Source organism: Panthera leo, chromosome C1 (assembly GCF_018350215.1).
Source record: "Panthera leo isolate Ple1 chromosome C1, P.leo_Ple1_pat1.1, whole genome shotgun sequence".
In the NCBI taxonomy this organism is placed as follows: Eukaryota; Metazoa; Chordata; class Mammalia; order Carnivora; family Felidae; genus Panthera; species Panthera leo.
The window spans coordinates 33,747,494-33,768,523 of record NC_056686.1 but is presented as its reverse complement, the minus strand read 5'-3'; the positions used below and the strand labels follow the sequence as shown (position 1 = coordinate 33,768,523).

Below are 21,030 nucleotides of genomic sequence, written 5' to 3'. Positions count from 1 at the left end.
GCCAGCTGATAGAACAAGGTGCCTGGGTTACCTTACCCAGGAAGAAGTGGGATAGAAAACACAGGGAGCTTTCCAGTCTAGGAAAGAAAGAAGGCTTTCTAGTCTACCAAAGGTCACTGCTCCTGTCAGGCAGCCCTCTCTTAGAGCTACTCTCTCACAATCTAGTAACCACACTCCCCTCCCCCCTCCCTCCTTGATGCCTAGGGGTAGTCCCACTCCCCACCATTGCTAGTGCTGGGGTACTGCACTAGTCTTAGGCTGGAGGGAAGGAGAACAAGGCTTTAAAAAAGGATAATTAGAGGCCAAGTTGCTGATTAGATGGGGGAACTCCCACCTGAAGGACTTGAATCTACGAAAGCAAAGGGTATGGAAGGAATAAAATTTGGTGACATCCAGGGGGTAGAAGAGCCCAGTTGGGATAATAAAAATAGCTCAATAAACACTGAGTATTTACTATGTGCTTTGCGTTGTGTTAACACTTTTAATCCTAATGTAGGGAAACACTAGAAGAGGAGGAGATCAGGTTCTGAAGAGTGAAGCTAAAGATTTAGAGGTATGGAGTGGGATGAATAGGAAAGTCAGTCTGGAGGTAACATACAGGTTGGGTTTAAGGAGAGATACTGGAGGCAGAGATATTAGTTGGAAGGCTGTAGCAATAGCTCAGTAGAGATGGAGGAGATGGACCCTAGGAAGTAAAAGTGGTGAGGACATGATGGCTGAGTGGGTGTAAAGGTGAGAAGTTTAGTGGTTTGGCTCTCAATCTTAGTCTTGAGTCCCTAGGAATAGAGTTGGAGCCTTGACCATAGCTAGTGGAAGGAATTCTGGAAAACAAGTATACTGGATGTCATCCATTTGTCCCATTCAGACCCACTCTTTGTCCCTATCTACCATGCGCTGTACCCTGTGAGGCTGATTTATATGGCTTACCTCAATGGATTACCTTGGGCTTTGGTTTCTGTTTGGGTTCCACAAATGGGAGGATACTATGGATTAAATTGCGTCTCCCCACCCCCCACCAATTCATATGTTGAATTCCTAACCCCAATACTCCAGAGTGGAACCTTATTTGGAAATAGGGATCATTGCAGATATAATTAGTTAAGATGAGGTTGTTTCAGTGGGCCCTAATCCAGTGAAACTGGTGTCCTTATAAAATGGGGAAGCTTAGACACAGATACACACAGGAGAATGCCATGTGAAGATAAAGACAGAGTTGGGGGTGATGCTTCTAGAAGCCGAGGAACACCAAGATTGCCAGGAAACCCACCAGAAGCTAGGGGAGAGACCCGGAACAGATTGTTCCTCACAGCTCTTGGAAGGAACCAACCCTAATGACACCCTGAACTTCCAGGCTCCAGAACCGTGAGACAATACATTTCTGTTGTTTAAGCCACCAACTTTGTGGTACTTTGTTACAGCAGTGCTAGTAAACTAATACAGAGGAGAACAGAGGATGGGGGCACAGTGAGCATGAGCTATTTATTCCCGGCTCCCTCCCTGCCATGTCCCTACAGGTTGGTTGTATCTTTCTACCAAAGGCCACTGCTCCTGTCAGGCAGCCCTCTCTTAGAGCTACTCTCTCACTATCTGGTAACCACACTCCCCCCTTACCCCTTGATGCCTAGGGGTGGTACCAGCTCCCAGTTATTGCTAGGGCTCGGGTGCTGCACTAGTCCTTGATGGTTTTCCTAAATCCTGCCTTATCTTTATAACTATGGCCTTTATTAAACTCATCAAGATGCCCAGTTCGAGTGTACTCTTTCTGCCAAGACCCTGACTAATACAGTGGGTATGTTTGGAGCCAGCAAAAAATACCATTTATTTGTGAATTTGAATGAGTCAGGGGACTCTATAAACAGAATGGCCTAAGCACATTTACTGCTGAAAATGAATGGCCTAGAGAATGAGGGAGCTTGGCATGAGGTTAAGGGGGCATTGTCCAGAAAGATTTTCTTCATTTAGAAAACATTTATTGAAGGCCTACTCCCATGCGCCAAGCACTGCTCTAGGTGCTGGGGGGAAAAGACAAATAAATCACATTGCTTGCCTTCAAGGAGCTCACAATCTAGTAGTGGGAGACAAACATGTAAACAGTCACTTGCATAAAGCATCACAGGTACTGTAGTAGAAGTCAGGGCTGCAGATAAGAACTTTGGAATGATCAGCTTATAGGAAAATCAATAGACTCTTGAAGAACTATAATAATTAAGGGGTGGAAAACATGCCTGGATAAGAGAATAATAGGAAAGAATAATTACAATAGTTCAGATATATTAAACACTTACTATGTCCTAGGCATTGTGCTGTATTTGGGTTATCTCAATTCTCTTCACAAGTCTGTGAGGTTCTGTCGTTATCCCTATTTTAATAAACAAGAAACCAAGGCTCAAAGACTTTAAGTTATGTGCCCAAGGTCACACAGCTAACAAGTGGGTAAGAGAGGAATTGAACCCAGTTCTGATTCCAGAGTTTATGCTTTCACTCCTCCTATACTCAGAGCCAGGAGAGATGGCAATATTATGGAAGCCAAGGTAGGAGAGAATTTAAAGGGGAAATGAGTAGCTACCATGACAGATGCCACAGAGAGATCAAATAAATTGAGGACTGATAAGATCCTACTTGATCTTGCAATTTCATAGTTTGAAGTGAACTCTGCCTGGGTAGTTTCCTTAGCAAAGTAGGGGAACTAACTAGTCTGAAGAGCAAATGGGAAGTGGGGATGTGGAGATGTCTTTTCAAGGAGTCCAGCATTAGAGAGGAGAGAGAAAACGGGTGAAAATTAGAACAGCTTGGTCAAATGAGCCTGGCGTGAGAAGCGAGGGTCCTGGCTTTATGTCAGCAGCAGTACCAAAGGTCGTCATCAGTGGTCAGTGTCGTGGAGCCCAACTATGAGGACAGACAGAGGGGGATGGACGTGAGGTCTGAGAGGTTTGTGTTGTGGGGTTGGAGTGGGTAGGGAGGTTGGGAAAAGAGGTCTGGTGGGTTTGGATCTGTCCAGGGTACTGGGAGAGAGGGGCCTGCCAGCAGCTTAGAGGTAAGTAGGAATGGTTGGCAATGTGAGTGGTACAATAAGATCCCATCTCAGCCATTGGTGGGCACACAGACAGAGGCATGGTCCCCAGGCAAGAAGGAGGCAGTCTTCGGTAGTCCATCTGGGCCTGGGAGGAACACAGGGCCACGGGAGTCTTCTCTGAGGACTTGGGTAGAATTTCAAGGGGGCTGGGTTCCACTTCCTCACAGGCATCTGAGACTGCAGTCTTGGGCTGGGAGAGATGGGCGGGGGGGGGGGGGGGGGGGGGGGGAGGAGTCCAGATTAGAGCAGGTCCTGTGGGAGGAAGACCTGGATTGTGCAGGAAGGAGGGTTAGGCTGGGGGTAAAGCTTAGGGATGGTATGCTGGTGGGCAGGGGTCTTGGAAAAGTGTACGTGGGGAAAGGGTCCGGGTGCAGGCAGGGCTGGTGGTGGGGAGGGTGGAAGGGAATGCACTCACTGGACTCAGTGCTGCAGTATCCCTAAGGTACTGGGCTAGGACCCGGTGCAGGTCTGGAAGTGAGGGCCACAGGGCATGCTTCAGACTCCTTGGGGAGAAGGAAGAGAAGGAGACTAAGTTACAGGAGTGAATTAGGAGGGAGGAGGAGACCACTGAGGTGGGCGTGCAGCTGAGATCAGGGAGTAAGGCTCGGAGAGGTAAGAGTGTAGTCAAGGCAATAAAGGAAGGTAGAGGAGCATAGGTGAAAAGGAGGGAAGGGCAGTCAGTGGTGGGGAGTTTCAAAAAAGGGGTTTGAGTATCCTCAAACACCCCTGCTTCAGCGCCTTTGTACTTGCCATTTTCTCTGCCTCTTGATTTGTTTCCTCATTTCATTTGGGCCTCTGCTCAAATGTCATCCTGTCAGAGAGGCCTTCTCTGACTGCCATGTCTAAAATACTATCACCTCCCTTCCCCATCCCTATTTCCCGCTCTGCTTTATTTTTCTTTATAGCACTTATTGTATATGTATTATATTATTACACATTTTGCCGGGGGGGGGGGGCGGTGTCTGTCTCACTCCACTAAAATATAAACTCCATGAGCACAAAGAGTTTGTCTATTTGCTCAGTCCTCCAAGGTATAGAACACTATCTGGCCCAGAGTAGGTGCTCAAAAAATTAGCTGAATGGGTGAATGAAGAGAACCAGAGGGGTTTATTACTAAGTCACTGGGGAAGGTGGTCTCTCTGGGAAGAGTATGGATTAAGGTATGTTGGGGGAACCTCCAATTCTTTCGGCTCATATTTCCACATGGAAAGACTTTAGCTGAACATTTCAGGCTTCTTTTGCTACCTCATTCGTATCTCTCCAAGGGGAGGAGTGATTTATCTGGCAAACTGGGGACAAGGAACTGAGTATGCCTGGTTCAGCAGCATCACCTTCCTCCTCTCCCCCAATTTTTTTGTTGATTACCTGCTGATTATTATGCTGATTACCTGCATAGAGGCTACAATCTGGTCTGCTCATACATATGAGTGGATTAAAAATTCAAAGAAAGACATGTATGTTCAAGGAGAGATGGGAGCACAGAGGAGGGACATCTAACCTAGCCTAGGGTCACCAAAAGAGGCTGCTTGGAGGACTTGTCTTTTGAGCTAGGCCTTCAAGAACCAAGAGATGTTACCAATGGAGGGACTGAAGCGTAAGGATGCTATCCTAATGTTTTTGTTTGTTTTCTCTATCTTTAGTTGTTTATAACTTCCAATGGCATTTCTTCTCAGCCTTAGTCTTCCCATATAAACAAGTCATTAATAATATTTATTTAAGGATGTGCTATTTGGCAGGCTTTGTGCTGAGGATTTAAAGATGACCAAGTAAGGTAGAGGGAAGACATATAAAGAAATAAATACCGTAAAATGCTACTGGTACTGTGATAGAAGTCTGTACTGGGCACAAAGAGAGTAGCCAAGAGGTGAGGGTTAGGAAAGTTTTCTAGGAGTTGGTGAAGAAAGTTATTTAAAGGTAAAAGGGTATTAGTCATCCAGGGAGGGTATTCCTGGCAGAGGGGACATCATATCCCCTGCACTGAGAAGTAAAACCACTTGATTTGTGGAGGAAATCACCAACAGTTTGGCAAGGCTGAAGCACAGTGTGGGGGTGAGGGGGTGCAAATTCTGGCAGGGGCCAGATTTTACAGAGCCTTGCTTGTCATTCCAGAGTCTGGACTCTACCCTGGGGAGCTAGTCATGAGACTTAAGGAGGGGAGTAGCCAATCCATGTGTGCATTTTTTTTTTTTTTTTTTTTTTTTTTTTTATTCTTGGGACAGAGAGAGACAGAGCATGAACGGGGGAGGGGCAGAAAGAGAGGGAGACACTGAATCGGAGACAGGCTCCAGGCTCCAAGCCCTCAGCCCAGAGCCTGACGTGGGGCTCGAACTCACGGACCGCGAGATCGTGACCTGGCTGAAGTCGGACGCTTAACCGACTGCGCCCCCCAGGCGCCCCCATGTGTGCATTTTAAAGAGACTATTTGGGTGGCTGTGTGAGGCTAGATTGGAGGGAGAAGAGGTTCTGTTTCAGTGAGCCCGGTAGTGTCTGTAGGGCTAGAAAAAGGGGGCCACTATTTGAGGGAGGTTTAGGAGGTGGAATGACCAGACCAGGCCAGACTAGATAAAGGGGAGGGAGGTGTCCAGTGTTCTGGTCTGAGCGATGGGTGGACAGACAGAAGCCTTGTTGCTGAGATGAGGAGCCAGGAGGTGGGGTTGTTTGAGGTGTCCAGGATAGCGGGCATGTTAGAGTGTAAGCAGGCGGTGCGACTCCCAGGGGAGACGTGCCGGAGGTGGCTGAAGCCACAGGTGTGGCCCTGCGGTCCTCGGGAGGGCGGGTGTCATTGAGAAACCCTGGGATGCTTGTTTAGAGGCTTCTGGCCCCACCCGGACCACGGTCCCGTCTCCCGCGTGACCGGGGCGGTACCTGTAGTGCGCAGGAAACTGCCACCTCAGCAGCAGCAGGCCCAGGAGGGTGCTGAGGCCCAGCACCACGAGCAGAGCGGTCACCAAGGAGATCCAGGCTAAGGGACGAAACCAGTCAGACCTCTGCCGCCCCAGGCTGGAGCCCCGCCTCCAGGCCGGCCAGACCCCACCCCGGCCCCGCCCCTCACGGCCCGCCCCTCGCTGCGCCAGCGCCCCTCCAGTAGCGCAGACGCAGAGCGCCTTGCCCCGGCCGGGCCCTCACCAGTCTCGGAGGCAGTGTCTACGCTCACTGGATCTGACCAGGCGCTCCAGGGGCCTTGGTAGGTGGGGCCGTGGAGCCTGGCGCGGAGCTGTAAGCGGTAGCGGGAGCGCGGGCGCAGCTCCAGGGTCTCTCCCCGGGCGCCGAGAGGCGGCTCCAGCACCTGCGCGGAGGGGGAAGGAGCCGGTGGGCAGGCTCCGGACGGCGGCCTGCCGGCGTCGCGGCCTCGAGAGCCTGGCATCCTTTTGGCCAGAAGCGTACAGCTTTGAATCTTCGGGGATCTCCCTCCCTCCCCTCAACGAGCCTCCTTGACAGAAAACATGCATCCTGGCGGAGAGCCTCTCCCTGACAGCGGTCTCGCCCTCCCCAGGCACGCCAGGCCTTAGACGCGCCCCGACACACACACTGGCACACAGACCTCGTTGCACGGAGAACTAACTACTCATCCTGACCCCAAAGCACACACACACTGACCAGGACACGCGGACATCCCGCCAGAGGTGCTCACCAGGGTCCAGGTCGGGCGATGGAAACCCCGGGCACATTCAGATACTCAGGGCCACACAGATTGTTCACAAGTAACACGCATCCAGGAGCGGATGCTAGGTGCTGGGGGCACAAGGACAGATTCCAAACAGAGAGAACAAACGTCGTGTGGACAGGCAGGGAGACTAGCAATCATGTGGCGAACACTTAGGAACTGCTGGTGATATGCCAAGTGCTGGGCTGGGCACTGGGGAAAAGGATGAATGAAACATGGTTTCTCACAAGTCTAATGAGGAAGACATGCAAACCAGTAAATTATTCAAGTAATTAGTGCTATAATGATGATATAAGTAGGGGACTATAGGAACATGAAGAAGCATGTCAGGCTGCCTGAGTTGCTTGGTTGGGGGTTACAGAGTAGTTCTGTGTGCTAAGAGCATGGAGGGCCAGGCTGGGTGGTCAAAGATGAGGCGAAGGCAGTGGTAGTAGGGATGTGAGGACTGTCGGTACAATAAACTCAACTTACTTTTTGATAAATGGAGGGAAGGGACAAGGGAAAAGGAAGAAGAGTCCAGTATGACTCCAGGCTTGGATAACTGGGTAAGTGGTAGTGCCATTGTCAGATAGGGAACAGAGAAGTAAGTTTGAGGATGAAATACTGTATGGTTCCATTTTGTTAAGTTCAACAACAGCGAAAACTTATCAAAATAGTAGTGGTGTCAAAATAGTAGTTGCCTTGGGGGGGTGTGTGACTGTAAGGGGCACAAGGAGCTTCTGGGATGCTAGAAATAACCTTTATCTTGATCTGGGTAATAGTTACATGGGTGTATACATGTACAAATTAATCGTATATTTAAGATCTGTGTACTTTACTGAATGTAACTTATACCTCAATAAAAAGGTAAAATAAGCTTGGGGAGGAAGATGAGTTTAGTTTTGGATATACTGGGTCTGAAATGCCCCTGGGGGCTTTTATGTAGAGCTGTCTGGTAAGAAGTTGTATATATGTGTGGTTAATGAGAATAAAAGCAGGAAAGAGTGAGATGGTTCAGCCAGAGAAATAGTATGAGAATCCGGAGAAACTGATCCCAAAGGCAAAGGGAAGGCAAAATTTTAAATGGCAGTAGTCAACAGTATCAAATGTCAAAGAGAGATTAAGATACCAGTTGAATCAGATAAACATAGATCTACAAACCCAGACATAGATACATGGACACCTTCACTCTTGATAACAGATCCAATAAAACTCAGGAATACCGTGTGTAGTGACGTCTGTGGGCATTTTCCCCTCGATCGTACCTTCCAGTCTTGATGGCCTTCTCCTGTGTATCGGAGCTGATAGCAGGTCTCTCGGGCTCCCCACGATGATGGGTGTTGCCATTCCAATTCCAGCTGCCCGCTGGAGACCTCCCTCCAGTGCAAGTTTGGAGTGGGGATGAGCACTACAGGGATGCCAGCAGGACTGGCCTAAGCCTTTCTGTGCATGAGATATCATGCCACCAGGGCCATGGGTCAGAAGTACCAGAACTGGTGATGCTGGGTAAGGGGTCAGGAGTGGTTGGGGCAGGAACTATGTGGGAGGAGAAGGGAAGAAAGTTCTTACCAGCCTGGCGGATCCAGAAAGGGGAGCCCAAGTAGCTGTGAATAGCACCCTGGGCTGTGGTCACCTCCACAAGGATGTGAATAACACTGTCATTTCGTGACTTGAAGTGGCAGCGAGAGAACTGGGAGGGCTGTAATCCTGGATTTTTCTCCTCTTCACACTTCTCCCAGATGGGGTCCCTAAGAATCATCCCCATAGAGTTATTGAATCAGGCCTGCATCAGAGACTAATCCTGATAATTCCCATCCCACAGGGGATATGGCCTGTAGGGACCATAATGTGACTCCTCCCTCAGCTTCCAGACCTTTCTCTGTCTTCCTGCCATGGTGTTTTGTTTTCTGAATTTTACTTTGGTGTCCAGCCTCTAACTCTTAGGGAAAGAGCTAGATGATACATGAAAATAGCATGAGCTATAGAGTTCATGTCTTGGCTTATTGGTATACAACTCTGGTAGATTGTTTGATTGATCTTTGCTTCCATTTCTTCATCGATAAAATGGATTAATAACACCTACTTCACTGGATTGTTTCAAAGAGACTTCATCTGTCTGGTGGAAACATACTTATGTTTTTAATCTATTGTACAGCAGCTCTGTTAGTCACCTCTATATATTAGTTTACTATAACATTATTACAACATCCTCCCCAACTGGCTTTACTGCCTTCATTGTCCACTCCTTTCAGTTTGTTCTCCACATAGCTACCAGAATTTGCTTCCCAAGTGTTGATCTGCTAATGTCCAGCATATATCACAAATCTGTCCATTTACTGAAATCTTTAACACTGCCACGTGAGATGAACTACCTCTGTCTCCTGCCTGGATTAAGGCAAAGTTCTAACTGGTGACTCTGCTTCTGTCTGTACTTCTTTATAATTTCACAGAGAAACCTATCTTTTTAAAATGAAAATCACATCACGTCACTCTTCTGCTTAAAATCCTTCAATGGCTCTCTGTCCCACCTTGAATCCAAACTCCATACCGGGGACCACAGGGCCCTATATGATTTAACTCTTCCCTACCTGGCCATTCTCCTATAATTCTCACACCCGTTTACCACCCTTCATCCACATGGGCCTTCTTTCTGTGCTATGGATATGCCACATGTACTGCCTTTGCACTTCACCTTGCCCTGGGTTGCTCTGACTCTAGGTCTTCATGTGACTCATTCTTTTTTGCCACTTAGGTGTGGTCTCTAGGTTCTCTAGACCATAAAGTCTAGATTAGCACCCACCCCCCACCCCACTTAGTCTCTACCATATAACCTTGTTTCTTGATTTCTTTACTTCTTTGTCACTCCTTCCTTTCCCCCTGACTAAAATGTAAGCCCCAACATTGTGGAAACTTTTCTGTTTCATTTGTTACTCTATTCCAATGCCTGCCACATAGTCACCCTCAATAACCGTTTATTGCACAAGTGAATCATGTCTCCTTCCTGATTATAATGCCTAAATGGCTAGCTGTTACTAAAATTATTTATTAATATATTTATATGTTTACTTCTTTATTCAGCAAATAATTGATACCATGTGCCAGGCACTGTGCTGGGCACTATGAATACATAGAGGAATAATCAAGGAGCTCTCATTCCAGTGGAAGAGGCAGAAAAACAGACAGATGGTATTTTTCTGTGGTGTGCACTGGCTGGTTGGGGGGGCATATCAAGGAGGATAATCTAACCCAGACAGGGAGGGTCAGAGAATACTTCCTGGACAAGGCAGTGCTTAGACTGCATCTTGGACTGTAAATAGGATAGGCAGAGGGGACAAAGAGACATACGAGGCACATGCTTGTGCACAGATAAGAGATATAGTGCTTTGGGGGAAATTAGAAGTGTGCAGAATGCTCTTAGCTTAGAGGGCCTGGTGGCGAGTGGTAAATGGGAGAGGGCAGACTAAGGTCATAGATGGCCTTATGACCTTTGTAAGGAGCTTGAGCTTAATCTTACAGTGATTATGGAGACATTTAAGACTTTTAAACTGAAAAATTGTCATAATTAGCATTGTACTTTGGGAAGATCACTGTAACTGCAGGTCGTAGGAAAGAATTCGTGAGGGCAGACTAGAAGCAGGGAAATCTATTAGGACACTTTTATGGTTTCCATGTATGAGGTGATGAGGACCTGAACTGGGGTTGTGACAATGGGGGTGGAGTAAAATATATGGATTGAGGGGCTACTGAAGAGGTAGAAATAAGACCATTTTTGATTGGATCTGGAGGGTGGGGAAATGGCAGAAGTCCAGAGTGATTCCCATGTTTCAGGCCTGAAAAACCAAGTTGATGGTAGGGTGGAGGACAAAGAAGGAGGAGCAGCTTTTGGTAGAAGAAATGATGACTTCAGTTTTGCTCCTCTTTAATCCATTCATGGCACTTCTAGACTATGGAAATCTGTGCAGTTATTTAAAAGAATGAGTTACATCTTTTTGTAATGGGCTCCAAGACATACTACAATTTTTTTTAATGTTTATTCATCTTTGAGAGAGAGACACACACACAGCATGAGCGAGGGAGGGGCAGAGAGAGAGAGAGAGAGAGAGAGAGAGAGAATCCCAAGCAGGCTCTGCGCTGTCAGCACAGAGCCCAATGTGGGGCTTGAACTCATGAATTGTGAGATCGTGACCTGAGCTGAAGTTGGATGCTTAAGCAACTGAGCCACCCAGGCGCCCCTCCAAGACATATTTTTAAGTAAAGAAAGTAAGTTAGCAAACCACAAATATAATGGGATCCAACTTATATTGAAAATTAAATGTTGTGTATAGACATGTTTAAGTACATGGAAAAATTGGAAGAATACATTAAAGCTGTTAATGGTGGTTCTTTTCAGTATTCATTAATTTAACATTTGTTTACTGAGTACCCTCTATGTTCTAGGCACTGTGGTAGGTGAGAATACATTGGTGAGTAAAAGCAGACATTGACTTTGCCCTTAGGGATCATGTATAGTCAAGATCAGCCTTTCTCAATTGGAGTTCTGAGAAAGAGTGATAATGTCGGTCAAATAACTCCATAAAGTATGAATGTAAAATTGTAACTATGATAAGTACTTAAGAAGGAGAGGTGTATGGTACAATAAGTATGTATAATTGGACCCAATGGGGAGGATCAGGGGAGGGTTCCCTGAGGAGGTGACATTTGAGTTGAAAATTGAAGGGTAAGTAGAAGTTAAGACAGGAGGGCTGGGTAGATAGCAAGTGCAAAGACCCAGAGGCAGGAGAGACTATGGCAGATAGCAGGGGACCAAAGAGTCAGAGAGGAAAAGACAGCATAATGTAAGGTGAAGCTGAAGGCATAGGTAGGGGCTAAGTCTTTCGGTACTTTATAAGACCACAATAGGGTTCTTTATCTTTCCTTCCTTCCTTCCTTCCTTCCTTCCTTCCCCAAGATTAGTGGGAAGCTATTGAAGACTTTAAAGCCAAGAGTGTTATATTCATGTTTGCACTTTAAAAGATCACTCCAGGGGCATCTGAGTGGCTCAGTTAGTTGAATGTCTGATCAACTCTTGATTTTAGCTCAGGAGCCTGTTTAAGATTCTCTCTCTCCCTCTGCCCCCCTCCTCTACTCGCTTGTTCCAGCTCTCTCTCTCTCTCTCTCTAAAAAAAAAAAAAAAAAAAAAAAAAAAAAAAAAAAAATCACTGCAGTTCCTATGTGGAGAATGATTTGGAGGATTCAAGAGGTGCCCAGTTAATAAGTCTTCCTGGTAGCCCAAGTGAGCTAGGGGAATGGCAGTGATGAAAAGCAGGCAGATTCTAGAGATATTTAATAGGTAAAATCAATAAGACATGGTTTTAGATTGGATATGGGAGGGGTGACAGATCAGTGAGGTGCTTGGTCATAATTCTTGAAGGCGAGGTTTTGATTGGATTTGATAGATAATGGAGGGCTGCAGTACCTATTTGAGTAGGGGAGACCATTCAAAGTTTGAGTTTAACAAAGGCCACTCTGTCAGCAGCATGAGGGGTAAATTGCAGGTGAATGAGAAAATAGGCAGTTGCAGTGGTCCAGGTGACATGATTAAATCTGAACGAAACCAAGGCATTCCAGTGGGGATGGAGGGAGATTAAGAAGGTAAAGTATCTATCCGAGGATTAGGGCGTGGAGGCCAGTTGGCTTTGGGATAAAGGAGGGGAGTGAAGAGGACCACAAACAATCTCTCTCTGTGTGATTGTCTCTCTCTCACTACATCAAGCTCAATCAGCAGTTCAGCTCTCACCTGTTTCCGGGACAGCACCGCGCCCTGCTGTGGTAGAAGAAGCCTTGGGAGCTAGTGTGGTTCTGTTGCTGCCACTGACAGGTAACATTCTTCAGGTTCAAGGTAAAGCACTGCAGTCCAATCTCCACTAAGTTAACAGAAGGAAGTCCCATCAGGGCCAACACATTCCCGCTCTACAGAGCATCCAGATCGTCTTCACACATAACTTGGAATATTTACTTTCATTCATTGTTCTCTCCTTGAATACAGTACACTCTGTCCAGTGGCAAGTTTGAGGTCATCAGGAAGGACCGTGGCTCTCAGAGCTTCCATTTCCAGTCCAGGCCTCTCTAGAGATCTTTTCCATCTCCTCCCCATCTTCCCATTCTTTTGTCGACTCACCTGCATCTCCAGGCAGGTCCACAGTTGTGGGGAGGGACCAGGATCCCCAGGAGCCATGGAGGGAGACCCCGTCAGGTTGGCTGCGCAGCTGGAGCTTGTAGGATTTACCAGGCTGGAGCCCTGAGATGAGGCAGCTTCCACTCATCACTGTCAGAGATGAAGCCTTGGGAGAAGAATCCCAGCCTCAGAATCTAGGTCTGCCTCTCAACCAAGACAGCCTCCATCTCTTACATTTGAAGCCCCACAGTGTACCTGTTGAGAGATGCCCAGTTCCCCACTGGATAGATATGCACACAGACTAGGGGCCAGGTAGGTGGGTTTCAAGTGGTGTTCAGAACTTTTAGGGAAAGCCCCATGACCTCAAAGGCCTGAAACACTCAATTTTGTTGGTATGAATGACCCAAAGTGGGAGATTCCTAAATAGACATGGTTCCCACGCCCATACTAACTCCCCAAAGACCAACCCAATCTGGAATCCCTGAAGTACAGCCTGTCCTTTCTTGGGGCAAAATTAGGGGTAGGAGATAGGAGGTAGGGCAGAAGAAGGCCAGGATACTTCTCTAGTTGGGGAGGTCTGCTCTGGTCGATCCTGTTGGGGCATCATGGGCTGAGCACACGGAGGCTGGTGCGGAGCTGGGGCTGGGTTTAGTCTCTGCAGAGCTGGACAGCAGGTTTCTGTGGGCAGCAGCTGCATGACTGTGAGAGCACTGGAATTCCTGGGATCCTTGGGGCCATAGCGGAGTTCGTGCCTCAGGAAAGCACTGATTTCGGGAGCTGGGGTCTCCCAGCTGATCTGAAGTTCCCCTGGTTGGCTCCCGCCCACAGCCTTAATGATATTTGGGGGAGCTGGCAGGCCTGAGGGCAAGACAGGGTACATCAGAACTCTCTGAGTGCCACAGTCTATGGTTCAACCCATGGACTGTAGAGGGAGGAGCTGGAAGCTGGATTGCAGGCAGCCCCTGGGTTCTAGAGGATCACAGACCATTGCTCTCCTGGAAGCCAGGGCAAGGAAACTCCTTATCCTTTCTCCTTTCATCACTAGAACAGTGGCCTCTTTTCAGGTTTGTTAGACTCAGTGCTCCTCAAGAGCAGGGATCTCTTCATTTCTGTATCCTTGTCACCTAGCACAGTGCCTGGCACATAGTAGGTAGTCTGTAACTGTTGAATGAGTAGATGAATAGGTTAATGATGGGGGGTGGGGCACAGGTTGTCTCTGGTGTGAAATGAAGTCTAGTTTTGGATGCCAAGTCTGGGAAGAATGATAAGGGGATCTTGAGGTGCCTCTAGCATCTGGTAATGAAGGGCATCCATGTTGCCCCAAGAGAGCACAACCAGTCTGATCCTAGGAGCTGGATGAGGGCATCAAATAGAGGGGCCAGGGTGACAGGAGGATGGCCCTTACCCACACTATCCACAAAGAGCACCCGCTGGGTCACAGTCTGGTTCAGAAACATGTTCTTCACCCAGAGGTGCAGTGGAAAGAAGAGGCGAACTTCATCCTGGGCTGGAAACTGGCACACGTATCGAGTTCCAAAGGGCAGCACATTCTCAAAACTAAGAGGGCAGGCACGGGGCTTCTCCCTGTGGGAGTAGGAGAAGTCTGTTCTACCTACATGGCCACCATGACAGGCTCTGAGGACCCAAGTCTGGGCCCAAGCCCAACTTCTATTTCCATTACTGTCATTTTTCTTCTCAGTGCCTGGGATAAGTGGGATTGGGGGTTATGCAGGGGCTGAACTGGTACTATCCAAAGCACATCTGTTCTTTAAGTAGCTACTGAGGGCATGTCCCCTTATAGGGCCAAATGCAGGGAAGGTACAGGGGCTGGGTTCGGCTGAGGTAAGTACAGGACAGATACAGGGGAGTGTGGCACAGCCCAGCACATACCCTGGATAAGCATACAGCAGCTGGTATGTTCCATTGGGTGCTGCTTCTTCCTCATCCCAGAAGCAAGTGAGGTCCTCAAAGGTTTGAGAGAAACATTTCAGGGGCTCTGAATCCGAGGCCAGCAAGGAGGTATCTGAGGAACAGCTGGTGAGTTGGGCCCTGGGTCCTCCCAGGCATGTTTATGGGCAAGGGTAGGGGACTAGTGGGAGCCTCCTACCTTGCACCCCTCCCAGGGCTCCCTTTTCCTGGGTACAAGTGGTCTCCACCCTCCACACACCTCACCTTGGCTGCTGACTTGTGCCAGGTTTTGGGGGGCCAGGAGGAGGCAGGAGGTGACCACCAGGAGGGCCCAGGAGGGCATCTTCTCCGGCACTGTGTGCCTGCCTTAGCCCATCCTCCTCTCAGGAAGCCGGGCCCCAATCCCCTCCCGGGCCAGCCCCTCAGGTTCCTGTCAGATACAGCCCCACGTCCTGTCCCTGTCCCTGCCCCTGTGGGGCCCATCCAGACCACACTGGGGCCAAGGGCCAGGGGAGGGAGAGTGGGAGTGGGCAGGAGGGTAGGAGGAATTTGAAAGAGAAGATACAGGTCTTTTGGGAGGGAGATGGGGGTTACATTTTTGACTGTGTACCAGGAGGAGACTAAGCCTCTGTGTGTTTCTATGTCAACTGTTATAGAAGGGCGTATTATCAACAAGAATAGCAACATTTACTGAGCACTTACTATGCTGTTACGTGCTAAGGACTTTATATCTATTGACTCAGCTCCTCCTCACAATAGTCTTATTTCCATTATAGAGATGAGGAAACTGAGATGCAGGGAAGTTAAAAGATTTGCCCAAGATCACAGACCTACTGAGAGGTAAAGCTCAGGAGGTCAAGCTTCAGAATCCAAGTGCTTAACGACCACACCACGCTACTGGAAGGTGTAAATCCACCGGGAAATGACTGCCTCACAACCATAACAAAATGGTGGCTATTTCCACTTTAATGGGTTCTGTAACTTTGTGCACACATTCTCCCTGAAACTGGATGTGCACCCTCCATTGTGTGTCGTCTCCACTGCTGCCTCTAGTCCTTTGCTACTCAAAGTGTGGTCTGTAGACCAGCAGCAACAGCATTACCTGGGGGCTTGTTAGATATGTGGGATCTTAGGCCGCACCCTGGACCTACTAAAACAGAGTCTGCACTTTACCAAAATCCCCAGATGATTCAAATACACATTTAAGTTTGAGAAGCACTGGTCTCAGTGGCTCAGCTTGTGATTATCTTCTTCACATCAGTAGCAAGAGAGTAGGTATGATCCCTTGTCCAAAGCCCAGGCAGGGACTGCTCTAATTATGGGTGGCTTTTATGCCACCTCTCAGGAGCTTCGACTCTTGCAGGGGTAGAGGGGAGTGCAGGTCACATTAACTCCCATATTTAGCCCCTCTGGGGCTACCGTTGCTGGCTCTGCAGGCTAAGTGGCCTCAATATCACCTTTCTCTCCTCCTCCTGAATTAATGTTACTTATAGAGAGATGGGAGGGGCAGGGTGGGGGGTTGGAGGGAGTAAATGGAAATCCTTTAGCCCTCCTGTGAGGGCTTAGTTTCTCTGGCACTGTTTCTCTGCAAGAAGTCCCTGAGGCCAGGTTTGTTCTGGTTCCTGTCCAGCTCTCAGGTTACAAGGACCAGCTTCCTCTGTCCAATGGGGATGACTTCGGATGCCTCCGCAGCCCCCAGTCAAGGGCCACCCAACCTCTAGGTCAAGTGAGAGGGGAAACACATCTTTCATGTTCACAGGGTCCCAATGCTTTGATGCTATGTATATGCCGATGACTTCAAAAGTAGTATTTCCAGCTGTGACTTCCTCTGGGCTCCAGGTTGGACTGCCAACTACCTACTTGGCATCTCTACTTGTGTGTCTAATGGGCATCTTATACTTAAGTTGGCCAAAATAAAACTCTTGATTCTGGTTCCCACCCCTAAGCCTGTGATTTTGTTTCTCTTTCCTCTAGTCTTACCCACCTCTGTAAATGGCACCACCGTCTACTCAATTGACCAAACCCAAAAACCCCAATACTCCTTGATTCCTATCTTTCTCTTACCCTACATTCAGTTCACTAGTAAGTCCTATTCAATATTCTTTCAAAACGTACCGTGAATCTGAACACTAGTTACCACTTCCCACCATGCTAGTCCAAGCCTGGACTACTGCGGTAACTTCCTACCGCCTTCCCTCTTACCTGGGGGCCGTCTGTCCTCCAGTCCTCCACATGACAGAGAGAGATGTTTAAAATGCAATTCAAACTTCTTCATTCCCCTGCTTAAACCCTCTGATGATTTCCAACTGTGCTTAGGATAACATCCAAACACCTTGTAGCAGCATACAAGGTCCTGCTTTGACGTGGGCAAGCTTACTTAAATCTTATCTCCTACCACTGTCTTCACTCTCAACCAGCCACAATAACCTCATTGTGTCTCTCCTCTCAATCCTTATCACACTCAACCTTTCTGCAACATTTGATATTCTCCTCCTTCCTTGCCTTCTACAATGTACCACACTCTCCTGGTTTCCTCCTACCCCTGGAACATTCTCTCCCAGTTTCTTCCTTTCTTTACTCTTTCTCTTAAATGTTGTTGTTTCCCAGGTGTCCTTGCTTTGCCCTTTATTTCCCTGAGTGATCTCATGGCTTCGATTCCATCTACAGACCAATTACTCCCAAGACTGTACCACTCTCTTGAACTTCGAATTCTCAGTTACTTATTGGATGCCTCTGTTTGTTGTACCATAGGCACTTCACGTAAACTCACCAAGTCCCAAATGCAAATATCTCTAACTCCCATACACCCTTTTGGATTTTCCCTTCCTATGTTCTGCATCTCACCCTAGGCTCCTGGCATCTAAGCCTGGAACCTGAAAGTTGTCCTCAAATCTTCATTCTTCCTTCACTCCAGCATCCAAGCCTTACTGTGTCTGTGACCTCTACAGCGAGGCAGTATAATAGTGGTTTAGGATGTAGAACCCGCAAGACAAGGGGCTTTATCTGAGGATCGAGATGGGGGCTTTGCGCTCCTGCATGAAAGGAGGTCCAGCTACCTGTCTCTGTCGCATGTCCATTTTTCTCTGTTTCCACACAGCTGAGCATTCACAGAGTAGGGAGTAAACTTCAGACTCAGTATTAGGCATCACCGGTGCCTTCCCCAGTCCTTTGCTTCTTTAGAATATCGAGCAGGAACTAGAAGAGTCCTGGGTGAAAGGAGACTGCTTAGGTTTGCCTGTTCTTTGGCCAAAGAGTTCCAGTAGGCTCCTCAAGGTCCGGCCCCGGTCAGCAGGCCTAGGCTTTTCTGTTGGGATATAAAGCCAAAACCCCGGCTTACAAAAGCCTGGATTTGATCTCTGTGTAGCCATTGCTCAGAGAATTTAAGGGGTTGCTGGATGAGGCTGGGCTCACGTGGCAGGGTGCTGTTAAACCACTCTCTGGGGGCAGGAAGGAGCCCTGTTTGGTAGCATTTACAGCTTTTTTGGTGCAAATATTCCGCCGTGGCCAATTTCAAGCTGCTAACATGATGTCGCTGAATAGTGAGCTGGGAACAGAAATAGCGCTCATGATCCCATACCTGTATCCCCATTTTCCAAGATTTCCAGCACCAGTGAGACAGTCTGGGATAGGTAGCTCCAGGCCCCTGGATTCTCCATCTCTCCATCACTTTCCCAGCATCACCAAGCTTCTCTCCAAAATGATTGTTCTACTTGTTCAATTGTTCTAGCAGTGGGTCAGAGCACTGTATTTTCTCCACAGCTTTGTCGATGTTGTTTTAAATTTGCTATTCTGATAGTTGGTGAATGGTCCAATCTCCTTATTCAGTGCCTTTTCTGAACCTCGAATTTGCTTTTATTCTTTCCCTGCTTAAAATCCTTTCATGGCTCCACAGGGTCCTTCGGATCAAGACTCTTCTCTCGATGCTCGAACATAAAAGGCCCTCGTACCTTTTATCTTCCCCTTCCTGGAATCTCTTCCCCACAATGCTCCCTTCACTATTTTCCAAACCCAATCACCTTTCCACCACAGGAATTTGGTCCCTTGCTCCCCCAGACACAAGGACCCTCCAATCTCTCAGCCTGTTGGAACTTTCTTTGTGATTCAAGAACTGACCGTAAGTCATGACTCCTTGGGAGTCTTTTCTTATCCCCCAACTATATGTAACAGAGGAGAAAGGCTAATTAAAAAAGAGAGAGGCAAATTCATATTCCTTCCAGAGGCCTTGCAGCTCTTTTGTGATTATGAACAACTGAGTGAGCCTTTGGGCATGGCCTTGATAAGAGGGAGTGAGAGAGCTAAATTTGCTGAATATGAAATTTGTGGGAATTTTGGAGCATATTGTGGTAACTCCAGAGAAAAAGGAAGAGTGCTAGGAAGTGAAGGACGGCAACCTGAGGAGAAGAGAGCCTCACCAGTGAGATTTTCAGTCGAAGGACTGTCGGAGGAAAGTTCCAGAACAGTGATGACTAATACTCAGTCTGAAGTTTATTCCCTACTCTGCGAATGCCCAGAATCCCTAGAACACCCTCAAAACATTCAACAAAAGTGTCCTCTACACACAACCTTAATTCATGGTGTTTTAGGAACAAAGGGAGAAAATGACACCTGTGGAGTGGAGAAATAGGACGGCAGCCGCAGAATTCAGGTTGAGAGGTGATCCTGAGGATGTGAACCATGGGAGGGGTCCTAGTAAAAACAGGAGGGTGTGGACTTCCTGAGGATGTGGAATGGTGACTGAGCTGTTCTAACTGGATATAAATGGAAAAGGTGGTCCCAAAGGGCTGCCTTGAGGACATTTGGGTGGCCTATGAACAATCTTTCCTTCCTCTGGCTCTCTCCAGAGTTTTGTGCCTCTGTCGGGCTGCTTTTATATGTGAACAGCTGTGCTGGGCCTCCATCTGAGCTAGATGAGCTGAGAACCCTGCCAAAGGGGAACTGTCCTCCTAACTCACTCCTCCCGGGGAAAAGCTGGCTGGGAGTGAACCTGCCTCTTCCTCCCTCACCCCCTATCTTAGCATTAATCAACACCTAGTATTAATCAACACTAGCTATTTGTCAGCACCATGCTATTGCACGGTCTCATTTCTTCACACCATGACTCTATCAGGCCCTCGTCCTTACTCTCCAGAAGCTAAAATGCAAGCTGAGATGGGTTAAATGAGTTGTCCAAAGTCACTCTTAAGGGGCAGAGCTGAGATGTGAATTCAGATCTGTTTGATTCCAAAGCCTGTTCTTTTAGAGACTACAGAGGCACTTCTCATTAGGACCACTGTTTCTTCTCATTAGGACCACTGTTTCTTCTGTTTCATTCATTTATTTAATAGTATGTGCCCGGCACAGGGCCTGGTGTGAGTCTCTCCTGCAGCAGGAGGCTGAGTTCAAAACAGGCATCAAGAGAGGCTTACTTCAGGTAAATGGAAAAGGACCAGTATTTGTCCCGCAGTGACCCCAAGTGAGAGAGCTGCAGGGGACCTGGTCAGGTCAGCCCTCTGTCCTCCATCCTCCATGAGACATCCTGGCTCCTGACCTGCCGGGCTCTCTTTGACCCCTGAGTCCACGTTTCTTGCTGTGGGAACAGGCAGACCAGCCCCTGCAGCCAGCCCCCTAGTTGGCCGGCTCTGCCCTGGGAGAGGGCCTGGGTGAGATAAGAGGACCCACAGCCGGTGGGAGGAGCCTGAGCTGGCTGGAGGGCGAGGCAGGAAATCACCCCTTCCTTGGGGGGCCAAGGGGGAATGACTCAGGGCTGACTGGCGGGAGTTCCGTTTTTGTGGCCTGGATGGGCTGCAGTGGGGCCCCTTGGATAACGTGCTCAGGGAGGCCTTCCCCAGCCGTCTGCCTACTGAGGCTTGGAGAGGTGTGCCTTGGCCTTTTCTCTTCCCTTTCCCACTATTTCTCTGGAAACAAGTTTGTGCTGCTGGGCTGGTCTCTTGCTCCACCCCCTGCCCAACCCAGGCCGTCCCCTGCAGGAATACAACCACTGAGGGAAACAGTGAGGACTGAAGCCTGAACAGGTGTGGGCAGCCGAGGCTGAGAATCTGGGTGCTCTGTCCCGCAGATTGCCGCCTTGTCTGTTGCGGGGCTCTGGCTGCTAGGAGGCCACAGTGGAAATGTGGACCCGGGACCCGGGGCATGCCGCATACGATCAATGCATCTGTTGAATTTGGAAGTTGTATTCTACCCCAGTCTGGCCCCTTTCCACTGTGCTAGAGAAGCAGCATAGCATTACGTCTTAAGAGAGAGACCCTGAAATCA

General features: G+C 48.3%; 1 protein-coding gene across 1 annotated transcript; it reads right to left on the bottom strand.

Annotated features, from left to right (window-relative positions):
* Positions 1-1,429: 1,429 nt before the first annotated feature.
* On the bottom strand, positions 1,430-15,180 carry MPL (MPL proto-oncogene, thrombopoietin receptor). Its single transcript, XM_042950634.1, has 12 exons — positions 15,043-15,180; positions 14,761-14,893; positions 14,276-14,454; positions 13,430-13,728; positions 12,874-13,036; positions 12,493-12,619; positions 8,286-8,464; positions 7,982-8,124; positions 6,200-6,359; positions 5,939-6,035; positions 3,489-3,576; positions 1,430-3,263 (listed from the first exon to the last, which is right to left on the bottom strand). Exons 1-12 carry the CDS (start codon positions 15,119-15,121, stop codon positions 2,868-2,870), a joined length of 2,043 nt encoding a protein of 680 aa, XP_042806568.1. The 5' UTR covers positions 15,122-15,180; the 3' UTR covers positions 1,430-2,867.
* Positions 15,181-21,030: the final 5,850 nt, after the last annotated feature.

Bases quoted from the DNA above. Each gene is read 5' to 3' on its own strand.
- MPL (XM_042950634.1), bottom strand. From the start codon at position 15,121: ATGCCCTCCTGGGCCCTCCTGGTGGTCACCTCCTGCCTCCTCCTGGCC. The intron at 6,360-7,981 runs GTACGATCGAGG...CCCTCCGCGCAG, and splicing joins AAGGCCATCAAGACTGGAAG to GTGCTGGAGCCGCCTCTCGG. The intron at 3,264-3,488 runs GTGAGTGCATTC...CATCTCTCCCAG, and splicing joins ATACTGCAGCACTGAGTCCA to CCCAAGACTGCAGTCTCAGA.